General features: G+C 44.9%; 2 protein-coding genes across 3 annotated transcripts in view; one reads left to right on the forward strand and one right to left on the reverse strand.

The window, feature by feature from the left end:
* Window positions 1-2066, reverse strand: part of LOC143291570 (uncharacterized) — a 61330-nt gene extending 59264 nt beyond the window's left edge. For both annotated transcript variants that reach the window (XM_076601491.1, XM_076601492.1), the window contains exon 1: window positions 1921-2066. In XM_076601491.1, coding sequence (XP_076457606.1) covers window positions 1921-1975 — 55 coding nt within the window. In that variant the 5' untranslated portion in view covers window positions 1976-2066. The remainder of the gene's footprint in view (window positions 1-1920) is intronic.
* A 348-nt stretch (window positions 2067-2414) lies between these two features.
* Window positions 2415-5619, forward strand: LOC143291427 (uncharacterized). Its single transcript, XM_076601274.1, has 2 exons — window positions 2415-2529; window positions 4940-5619. The coding sequence occupies exon 2, from the start codon at window positions 5003-5005 to the stop codon at window positions 5390-5392; it is 390 nt and encodes a 129-aa protein (XP_076457389.1). The 5' UTR covers window positions 2415-2529; window positions 4940-5002; the 3' UTR covers window positions 5393-5619.
* Window positions 5620-12273: the final 6654 nt, after the last annotated feature.

Consider the following 12273-nt stretch of genomic DNA (forward strand, 5'->3'; position numbering starts at 1 on the left):
ACACCCAGTGACCACCACTGACCATGTCTACAACCCTTATGCTGTGTGGACACCCAGTGACCACCACTGACCATGTCTTCAACCCTTATGCTGTGTGAACACCCAGTGACTCCACCACTGACCGTGTCTACAACCCTTATGCTGTGTGAACACCCAGTGACCACCACTGACCACATCTACAACCCTTATGCTGTGTGAACACCCGGTGACCACCACTGACCATGTCTACAACCCTTATGCTGTGTGAACACCCAGTGACCACCACTGACCATGTCTACAACCCTTATGCTGTGTGAACACCCAGTGACCACCACTGACCATGTCTACAACCCTTATGCTGTGTGAACACCCAGTCACTCCACCACTGACCATGTCTACAACCCTTATGCTGTGTGAACACCCAGTCACTCCACCACTGACCATGTCTACAACCCTTATGCTGTGTGAACACCCACTGACCACCACTGACCATGTCTACAACCCTTATGCTGTGTGAACACCCACTGACCACCACTGACCATGTCTACAACCCTTATGCTGTGTGAACACCCACTGACCACCACTGACCATGTCTACAACCCTTATGCTGTGTGAACACCCAGAGACTCCACCACTGACCATGTCTACAACCCTTATGCTGTGTGGACACCCAGTGACCACCACTGACCATGTCTACAACCCTTATGCTGTGTGAACACCCAGAGACTCCACCACTGACCATGTCTACAACCCTTATGCTGTGTGAACACCCAGAGACTCCACCACTGACCATGTCTACAACCCTTATGCTGTGTGAACACCCAGTCACTCCACCACTGACCATGTCTACAACCCTTATGCTGTGTGAACACCCAGTCACTCCACCACTGACCATGTCTACAACCCTTATGCTGTGTGAACACCCAGTGACCACCACTGACCATGTCTACAACCCTTATGCTGTGTGAACACCCAGTGACTCCACCACTGACCATGTCTACAACCCTTAAGGGACTGGTCACTTTTTTTTTCCGAATACAAAATTAGGACAGCTGACACTCCCACTCACATGGCAATGATTGAATCACACATGTAAGATCTGAGGTATCTAGTATGATGATCTGGTGTGAGTCAGAGAATGATGAAAAATAAATGAACAAAATCATCTGAATAAAACTGATGGAAAAATTGTTAACTCAATAATCTTTTATTAAAGAATAAATTAGCTGATGAATAAATGAAGTAATAATGAATAAATAATTAGCATATTACAGTCCATACTGTTTAATCAAATAAGCTAGTAAAGTAATATCCTTTGTCTTTGGCAGGTCTGTATTCTGTGTATATCTGCTGTACATACATATATGCTACTTTTCCTAGAATTAGTAGATATATGATTCTATATTTGTACAAATTACATTTCTTCTTCTTCTTCTCTGTCTCATTATTGAGATCAATATAAATATATATGTAATACGTATGTTATTTTTCTGGTTATTGTCACCATTTGGGTACAGTTACTGACAGGGACATCAATGGTTTCTTTTTAAAATGAAAAATAATTTTGATTTGAGGGGGAAAAATCCTCAAGACTTGCAAAAGGAAAGTCACTTCCGGGTTTGATCGTATGGGTGTGAAACTCCCAACAAAGCTAAAAAATACGGAAAAAAGGAAACACAGATGCATATTGTTCACGATTCTTTTTTGAATTCTTCAATAAAGTTTCTGATTGCAACCTGGCACGGTTTTAAAAGCACAGGCGCTCCCCCTGTTGCACGAAAGCGATTGGAATGCAATGTCAGCTCTTGTCAACAACCGAAATCGTGTTTCCTTGTTCAAACACACCTGACTACGGACTTCACAAGGGTGACTGCCAACGCCTTTCACATCCACTGACAAGACAAACAGGCCATAAAGAAGAACGAAAGTAAGTAAACTTACTTCTGTGGACAAAACAGAATATCAATGCCAGGAACAGCATATGATTTGCTGCCATCTTTTCTCTGTCCAAGCAGATCTCTCCGAATAAGCAATATCGTCGTCACCAAATTTGAAATGGCGTTGCCCCAAAGCGAAGGACTGCTACACCTGTAATGACCCAGTTCACGACAAATTCCTACGCCTGTGTCACGATAAAGGGACACAACTATGCTCTTTGCGGTGATTGTATTCTTCGGGGTGGCAATCAATGCATGTTTTCACTTCGAGCTGTGGAAAGTTAAATATTCTCTCTGAGCTGCTAAGCTATGCAACAGGATTCATGTCTATTCCGTTGTTTGCAAGAGTATCAGGGGAATGTGCAGAGCGATGCAATGACACTTCCGAACAGATACTTGAATGGACTTTGTTTCCTCATGCGCAAAGTTTCACTGAGTGGGTTGATAAAAGGCCGACGAAGAACCTCAGGTTCGTGTTGCTCGCGCGCTCAGTGGCTAACTCACGACTCCCATCGCCGATTGCGGCGTGTTGACGGATCTCCGGAATGCGATCGGATGACAGTGTATATATTTTTTTATTTTTCGTGTTTTCGGCTGTCTGGTTCACCAACAGGTGTGTGCGCGTGTGTGTTCTTTTAGTTAGTGGAAAGATGTATTATCGAAGTTCTTAGATTGGTGTGCTGCTGCGGAATTTAGATTAAAATTAAATATTTGCTTTTGGTCCAAATGTGAGCAACAAAACCTTTTATTTATAAATTGAATAAGTAGTGGCCGAAGAGCATGGTGAACAATCTACCGCTCAACTCCGATGCCTTCTCGAGAAAAATGACGCCACATCGCGTAATCATGGCTTCAGAGACACTTCTCAAAACTCTCGTTGAGACCCATAGCCTTGTTATTAGAAGCACATAAGATACACGTTATGCCGGATCTTGGACAATTACCACTGTCCAATAAACATGTGAATATTATAAGACTAATACATAGATCTAAATCAGTGAAATCTAACAGTGATAGTGCTGGTGATTGTTCACAGTTAACCCCTGCCAGTTTCCACAGGCTGCAGAACATGAAATACCACGCTTCTTACATTGCCTCGAGTCACTGGCTGTTACAGTGATGAAACTGGCGGCATCAGTATGTGACTGAGAAACAAAGCCTGGAACACACACACACACACACACACACACACACATATATATATATATATATATATATATATATCGCATTTTCGGCATGGGTTTTCTTTGAGTGATAGAGATCTCTTCCCACCCCACTTGTGGCAGTGTGTGAGTGTGCGCGCACGCGCACGTGTGTGTGTCAGGCCGGAGAGCTCTGTGCGTGAACGACTGAGTGCACATGTGTGTGTTTGCATGTGTGTGTGTTCAAGTTTATGCGCGCGTGCGTTGTGGGACTGAGCTGCGATATGTAGAATTGGGAGTGGGGTGTGTGTCTGTATTGTGGGAGCTACGATATGTAGAATTGGGGGTGGTGTGTGTGTCTGTATTGTGGGAGCTGCGATATGTAGAATTGGGGGTGGGGTGTGTGTCTGTATTGTGGGAGCTGCGATATGTAGAATTGGGGGTGGGGTGTGTGTGTCTGTATTGTGGGAGCTACGATATGTAGAATTGGGGGTGGGGTGTGTGTCTGTATTGTGGGTGCTACGATATGTAGAACTGGGGGTGGTGTGTGTGTCTGTATTGTGGGAGCTACGATATGTAGAACTGGGGGTGGTGTGTGTGTCTGTATTGTGGGAGCTACGATATGTAGAACTGGGGGTGGGGTGTGTGTGTGTATTGTGGGAGCTGCAATATGTAGAATTAGGGGTGGGGTGTGTGTGTCTGCATTATGGGAGCTACGATATGTAGAACTGGGGGTGGGGTGTCTGTGTCTGTATTGTGGGAGCTACGATATGTAGAACTGGGGGTGGGGTGTTTGTGTGTATTGTGGGAGCTGCAATATGTAGAATTAGGGGTGGGGTGTGTGTGTCTGTATTGTGGGAGCTACGATATGTAGAACTGGGGGTGGGGTGTGTGTGTCTGTATTGTGGGAGCTACGATATGTAGAACTGGGGGTGGGGTGTGTGTGTATTGTGAGAGCTGCAATATGTACAATTGGGGGTGGGGTATGTGTCTGTATTGTGGGAGCTACGATATGTAGAACTGGGGGTGGGGTGTGTGTCTGTATTGCGGGAGCTGCGATATGTAGAATTGGGTGTATTGGGGTGGGGTGATGTCTTTATTGTGGGAGCTGTGATATGTAGAATTGGGTGTATTGGGGTGGGGTGTGTCTGTATTGTGGGAGCTGCGATATGTAGAATTTGGGGTGGGGTGCATGCCTATATTGTGGGAGCTACCGTATGTAGAACTGTGTGTATTGGGGTGGGGTGCATGGCTGTATTGTGGGAGCTACGGTATGTAGAACTGTGTGTATTGGGGTGGGGAGCATGTCTGTATTGTGGGAGCTGTGATATGTAGAACTGTGTGTATTGGGGTGGGGTGCATGTCTGTATCATGGGAGCTACGGTATGTAGAACTGTGTGTATTGGGGTGGGGTGCATGTCTGTATTGTGGGAGCTGCGATATGTAGAATTGGGGGTGGGGTGCATGTCTGTATTGTGGGAGCTGTGATATGTAGAATTGGGGGTGGGGTGCATGTCTGTATTGTGGGAGCTGTGATATGTAGAATTGGGGGTGGGGTGCATGTCTGTATTGTGAGAGCTGTGATATGTAGAATTGTGTGTATTGGGGTGGGGTGCATGTCTGTATTGTGAGAGCTGTGATATGAAGAATTGTGTGTATTGGGGTGGGGTGCATGTATGTATTTTGGGAGCTGTGATATGTAGAATTGGGGGTGGGGTGCATGTCTGTATTGTGGGAGCTGTGATATGTAGAATTGGGGGTGGGGTGCATGTCTGTATTGTGGGAGCTGTGATATGAAGAACTGTGTGTATTGGGGTGGGGTGCATGTATGTATTGTGGGAGCTACGACATGTAGACTTACACGCGAGACGCTCTTTGCAGACGACGCAGCTCTGATGATTCACTCTGAGGAGGCACTTCAGTGACTCATCAACCGTTTCGCCAATGCATGCAGAGTTTGGCTTGACGATTAGCCTAAAGAAGATTAACATCATGGGCCAAGACGTGAGCAGCACCTCATGCATCTCCAATGGTGACTTCACACTCGAGGTCGTCGAGGACTTCACTTACCTCAGCTCCACCACCTCCAGTAACCTCTCCCTGGACGCTGATCTCAACAAGCGGATTGGCAAAGCAGCAACAGCCATGGCCCGCCTGGCAAAGAGGGTCTTGGACAATCCCATCCTGACGGACCATCAGCACCAAGATGCAGGTGTACCAAGCCTGTGTGCCGTTCCTCAAGTTCCAACCACTGCTGACTGTGTGAGAGCACCAACACGCCCTCTGGCCACTCAGTGCACGATAACGGAAGAACCGAGCGGACGAAGAAATTAACAGTCCAGCTAAAATGAGCGGATAAAGGAACATCTCTCAACAAAAAATTGAACAAAATGAGTACAATGCTGAACTAGCAAGTAATTGAATTTATTCAGTGAAAGGCCAAGTGAACGAGTGAACAACGTCAAGGCAACGAACGAATGAACGAGTAACTGAACAGACCACAGAACGAGTGAACGAGTTACTGAACAGACCACAGAACGAGTGAACGAGTTACTGAACAGACCACAGAACGAGTGAACGGATAGAATAATTAACAAACTACACACAAAAAACGTGATTCTATGAACCGACAAATATAACTGAATGAGCGAAAGACTTGACTCCATCCATCAATCCATCGGTTTACAGGTCAGGTTGTGCAAGATCAGTCGATCAAACACTCTGTCAATGATTCACCAACCCATCACGTACGTTTAAGCTTTATATGGTCAATCAATCGCTTGAACTGCCCTCCCAAGTAATCCAAACACATTACTGCACACACCATGACCCGCTGTGCATTACTGGCATGGAATACCGTGGTTGTCGCTTACTTCCTGTACCACTTCCACCCAGTGTCAGGGCAGTGCAGTTTACGTCCCTTTACCAATGACTAAGTTCTTCTTTGAAGCACCAAAGCAGTCAGTAGATCAGTTTCTCCTATCGCCTGCACACACACACACACACACACACACACACACACACACACACAAACAAACAAAAAAAAACCCCATGCACATCCATACACGCATGCACATACGCACAAAATAAAAGCACACACATACACGCACGCAGGCATACATAATCTCTCTCTCTCTCTCTCTCTCTCTCTCTCTCTCTCACGGTTCAAAAAGTTGCCTTCACGAAGACGTTTCTACGTCCTTGAACTTGGAGCAGGAAAAGAAAAAAAACCAAAACCGATTCCATTTCGCTCCCTTTTTATCGAGACACGTGGCACCAGGCGGGTTTGTACCGCAGAATTTAGTCCACACCAAATGCAGCGCCATTCTCAAACAGCTGAAGAAATAACATTTGTCTGCGGTATGCAGAAACATAAACCCGATCATTAAACGAGGTTTGTGTCTCAATCAATAAACTTGGCTCACTTTTGTCCCCACATTTACCTGTCTTCACGGAAATGATAAAAGCTAACACAGCTACCCAACCGCTTACATAGTCATTTTATTACATATCCATTCGTTTCTTTTGAGCTGGAGTTTCCACCAATCCTCCCCCCACCCCCACCCCCTACGAGACCACGCAACATATGCATTGTGCTTTCACTGACTCCATTCAAAGTCTACACATTTCTGACAAAGGCAGACGTGGCCACCATATTTTTCACAAAAGGCATGTTGGCATAGTGGCTGACGTTGAAGTTCGCGTGACAAAAAACCTGGTCACGGGTGCGGTTGAAAAGCCGTTCTGCAAGGCAGTCCAGAGCCACCTGGCTTGTGCGAGAGTAGAATTTGTTGGCGAACAGTTCGGGTCTGGAGTCCAGCAGGGGCAGGTCACCGCTGCACAGGATGCAGACCATCCTGACACGGTTCCCGCTGGCACATGGGTAGTCGAAAGGAAAGACACCCCAGTTTTTAAAGCGAGTCAGGAATGGATAAGTGGTTGGGTGTGTCTCCGGTTCTCCTGAAGAATTAAAAAAAAAAAAAAAAAAAAAAAAACCGCAAAAAAACAAAGCATTAAAAGGAAAATAAAACAAAAATCTTGGAAGTTGGTTTTCAACCTACATCCACTCATACACACATGCGTGCGCGCACGCATGCACACACACACACACACACACACACACACACACACACTCATACATGAACTACCGAAACGGGGTTATTACACAGACTTTATACTTTACATACAGAGGCCAAAAACCTGTTTTGCTTAATAGTAATAAGAACAATAATCAATGATTCAGTTGTGTGTCTAACTCAAGCCATCTTTTCTAATAACCCATAGCCAAAGCAACCAGTTTCAAGTGTACAACTCCCCAACCCTTAACAACTATAGAAACAATTTGTAATGAACTTTTTTTTTTAAGGAAACGAAGGAAAAGACCTTCTTGAACATACAAAGTAAACATTATCACAGAAACTGACTTCGATGCAAGATGGTAGACGAAGAAGTTGCAAACCATGTCACCAACTCGAATTTTCATCAAGTTTATTCTAGTTTACTCAGTACGATATCTGAAAGCAATGAACACGTCGATTTTATAGTGTGTGTCACTGTGTAGTGTGTGTCACTGTGTAGTGTGTGTCACTGTGTAGTGTGTGTCACTGTGCAGTGTGTCACTGTGTAGTGTGTGTCACTGTGCAGTGTGTGTCACTGTGTAGTGTGTGTCACTGTGTAGTGTGTGTCACTGTGCAGTGTGTGTCACTGTGTAGTGTGTGTCACTGTGCAGTGTGTGTCACTGTGTAGTGTGTGTCACTGTGCAGTGTGTGTCACTGTGCAGTGTGTGTCACTGTGCAGTTTGTGTCACTGTGCAGTTTGTGTCACTGTGTAGTGTGCGTCACCGTGCAGTTTGTGTCACTGTGCAGTTTGTGTCACTATGTAGTGTGTGTTACTGTGTAGTTTGTGTCACTGTGTATAGTCCGTCCAGAATGCCCCCTCCCTTTCTTTTGACAGCAGACAAGAAATGGAATGTCATGCTGTCGCAACGGAACGCTATTTTCACTGATCGCGCTCATTGTAGTCTCTCAGTAACCAAACCCCCAACAGAAGTCTCCAGCATCCAAGGCTGAAGCTTTGCCCAGGAACGCTGGCCTTGAGGGTTATCTTTGTACCCCATCTCTGGGTGTCCTTGGTTGCGACTACCTCGTGCCAGCCCCCCACAGAAAAGTTGGGGAAATCTGGGCCATTCTATGAGGATGACATTGCTAGACCATTAAAAGTAGGGCATTCTATGAGGATGAGATGGCTAGACCATTAAAAGTAGGCCATTCCATGAGGATGACATTGCTAGACCATTAAAAGTAGGCCATTCTATGAGGATGAGATGGCTAGACCATTAAAAGTAGGCCATTCTATGAGGATGAGATGGCTAGACCATTAAAACTGGCCATTCTGTGAGGATGACATTGCTAAACCATTAAAAGTTGGCCATTCCATGAGGATGACATGGCTAGACCATTAAAAGTAGGCCACTCCATGAGGATGACATGGCCAGACCATTAAAAGTTGGTCATTCCATGAGGATGACATGGCTAGACCATTAAAAGTTGGTCATTCCATGAGGATGACATGGCCAGACCATTAAAAGTTGGTCATTCCATGAGGATGACATGGCCAGACTATCAAGCTAGGCCACTCCATGAGGATGACATGGCTAGACCATTAAAAGTTGGCCATTCCATGAGGATGACATGGCCAGACTATCAAGCTAGGCCACTCCATGAGGATGACATGGCTAGACCATTAAAAGTTGGTCATTCCATGAGGATGACATGGCCAGACTATCAAGCTAGGCCACTCCATGAGGATGACATGGCTAGACCATTAAAAGTTGGCCATTCCATGAGGATGACATGGCCAGACTATCAAGCTAGGCCACTCCATGAGGATGACATGGCTAGACCATTAAAAGTTGGTCATTCCATGAGGATGACATGGCTAGACTATCAAAGCTAGGCCACTCCATGAAGATGACATGGCTAGACCATTAAAAGTAGGCCACTCCATGAGGATGACATGGCCAGACTATCAAAGCGAGGCCCCTCCATGAGGATGACATGGCCAGACTATCAAAGCTAGGCCACTCCATGAGGATGACATGGCCAGACTATCAAAGCTAGGTCATTCCATGAGGATGACATGGCCAGACTATCAAAGCTAGGCCTGGAGGATCTTGGCTACATTGCTTGCAGTACCAACTCTGACCAGGACGCATTGGTTAGTGATGCGTGAAAGGAGATTTTGGCTTATTGAGCAAAGAACTGGAAACGACGCGACTAAATCTTGCGGGTTTGCAGGCTGGACGAGATAACGTTTACTATCCACAAATACAGTTTATGCCAGAGCAACTGCACTCCTGAATTTGTAATGTGTGAAAAGTTCTTTCTTTTTTCTTTTTTCTTTTTTTCTTTTTTTTTTCTTTTTTTTTTTTTAAATCTTTAAGCTAATTCGGGAGTTGACAAAGTATTTGCAGAGAAAATAAATTTGTAAAGGTGTACCAGGGACACACACACATGCATGCATACATACAAACAGACACTCGGACAACTGAAATAGGGTTACTTCATAGATACAGGAAGACAGGACTGAACTTATATTATAAACATGATTTTTTCCGGTTTTTTTTCTGGATATCTTATCACCATACAGCATAGCAAAACGTGTTAGCAGTGAATAAGTTTTTAATCAATTAATTTAAGTACTGTCCTTTTAGAAAAAAAATCAAAATCTGGGTCTTTGTTGCTTTGAGTGATTCATTGCAACCCAGAGCAGCACAGCACAATAAAAACACAGCACTGTATTACACTACACAGCACCAAACTGAACAAAAACACAAAAAAACCACCCTCATTCTGTCACGTACCCTTATAGGAACCCCGAATACCCAGGTGGGGGTTGTGGTTCAGGCTGGTGAAGAAGACTTCATCAGGGACACTGACGTGACGCGCCCAGTTCTGAAACTGACGACTGAGATCGGTGTGCAGAACGAAGTCCACAAAGTCACGATTGACAACGATGTGAACCGAGCCTTTGTGGGGAATTATCCCCCCTGGTGGTGGCCCCCTCTTCTTCCATCTTCTCTCGTCAGCTCTGGGGGGTAAGGTACACAAGATGGAAGGGGTTTTTTTCTTCACTTTTTTCCGTCTTTACATGGTCAAGATTCAAACTCCCCTGTCTAATGTTTGAATGTTTTTCTCTCTCCAAAAGATCATGATTTAAACATATTAATGTTGTATACAAGACTAAGGTTTAAAACCCGTTTTTTTTATACAGCCATTTTTCAAGGAGATCATATTTTAAATCTATTTTCTGTGTGATCAAGGTTTAGAATTAAATTTTTCCGAGTTTAGAACAATTTTCTGACAAAAATCAAGATGACCTGGATGATATCCGACACTTTTTTCTACAAGACCAAGGTTTAAAAAACAATAATTTAATGAGAATATAGCTTAAAACACGTTTTTCTCCTTCTAGATCTGATGTCTATTATATATGATTGCACTGGTAATGTTGGCCTCCTTTGAACCTTGAGCAACCGAGAGAACTGCCAAACTCAGCTGGAGTAAACACATTTCTGATGAAAACTGGTGTATTGACACTGTTCTGCTTGATGTAAACTGGTGTATTGACACTGTTCTGCTGGGTGTAAACTGGTGTATTGGCACTGTTCTGCTGGGTGTAAACTGGTGTATTGGCACTGTTCTGCTGGGTGTAAACTGGTGTATTGACACTGTTCTGCTGGGTGTAAACTGGTGCATTGACACTGTTCTGCTGGGTGTAAACTGGTGCATTGACACTGTTCTGCTGGGTGTAAACTGGTGCACTGACACTGTTGTGCTGGTGTAACCTGACTCAACGGACACCAATCCACAGCAATCCCAGTTGCCCACTCACCGTTGTCGGGTGCCCTCCAGATTGTTGGCCCCGCGGTAAGCAGTGAGGATCTGGACCAGCTCGTAGTTGGTCTTCAGGGGGAACTCCTGGCCCGTCAGGTTGATGAAGTACTTCCACTTCTTGTGGCGCCACAGGTCCTGCATGCAGATGATCTCGGGCTCCAGCACGCTGAAGGTGGCCCACCTGTCACAGCGGGTGTTCGGGAAGGGAGGCATGTGACAAGGGGAGGGAGGAAAGGTGTGTGTGTGTGTGTGTGTGTGTGTGTGTCTGTGTGTATGTGTGCCTGAGGGAGACGGGTAGCTTTGTGTACTGAAGAAGAGGATTGCAGTCTGGACTGTCGAAAAGCGGTCATCTCAAAAGATGTCATACAAAAGTGGGGCAGTAAATCTCACCGGCAAATAACAACAACAACAATCATCGACTTGTTAGAATACCGCGACAAATGTGTCTCTCACTTTAAATTTCATATACACGTTACAATGAGAACTGAATAATTACTTCTATGTGGCTCACGACTGCTCTATGAATGAATATGAGCACTGTTACATTCGAGTCACTTCACAATATTTACCCAGCGAACATCTCTTTTTTCGCAAATTAAAAAAAAAACTTATCTGGAAAACGAAAAGAAATATCCAAATCATGAATAAATACTATGGCATAAAACAAATTTTTGCAAACATGGACATTCCTTTGCTTAGTGCAGTCACCAGTATTGAGATATCATATAAAGAATAGGGTTTTTTTATTCGTTCATCTAATATATTATTTTGATGTTAATGGATCGATGTTCTCAGCAGTGTTTCATTTCTTCCTAGTGCACAAATTATATTTGTATCCGTAAAACTTTTAAATCAAACAAAAGAACAGGGGGCGCGGGGGTGCACTGATGAATTTGGACTTGCAGCAGCAGTAGCAGCAGCTGTTTCAGCACTGACATGTTGATCGGAATAACGTCCACTCACTCAACATCCACAGATCGCGAGGACAGAAAGACATTGGGGAAACAGGCCACGACAGCAGACATCGCCCTGTGGAACTCCTCATCCGACTTGACGTCCACGTGCACACAGTAGTAGTTCTGCGGCCTGAAGATGGTGTACAGAAGACGAAGGACCTGCACAAACACAGTCACACGTTTCCCTCTGGACAGGTTCCGTCTTATTTTGGAGCGAGCAAGTCTGCTGTCAGGGAATGACTTTGAGAGGGTCGACGACCCGGTGACTTAGTGGACCCGTTGTGATGAGCGAGTTGGGGCGAATGGTTCGGTGAGTGGTAGCACGAGGAAGGAGATGATGATAAAAGAGAGAGAGAGAGAGGGG

This window comes from Babylonia areolata, chromosome 17, assembly GCF_041734735.1.
Source record: "Babylonia areolata isolate BAREFJ2019XMU chromosome 17, ASM4173473v1, whole genome shotgun sequence".
In the NCBI taxonomy this organism is placed as follows: Eukaryota; Metazoa; Mollusca; class Gastropoda; order Neogastropoda; family Buccinidae; genus Babylonia; species Babylonia areolata.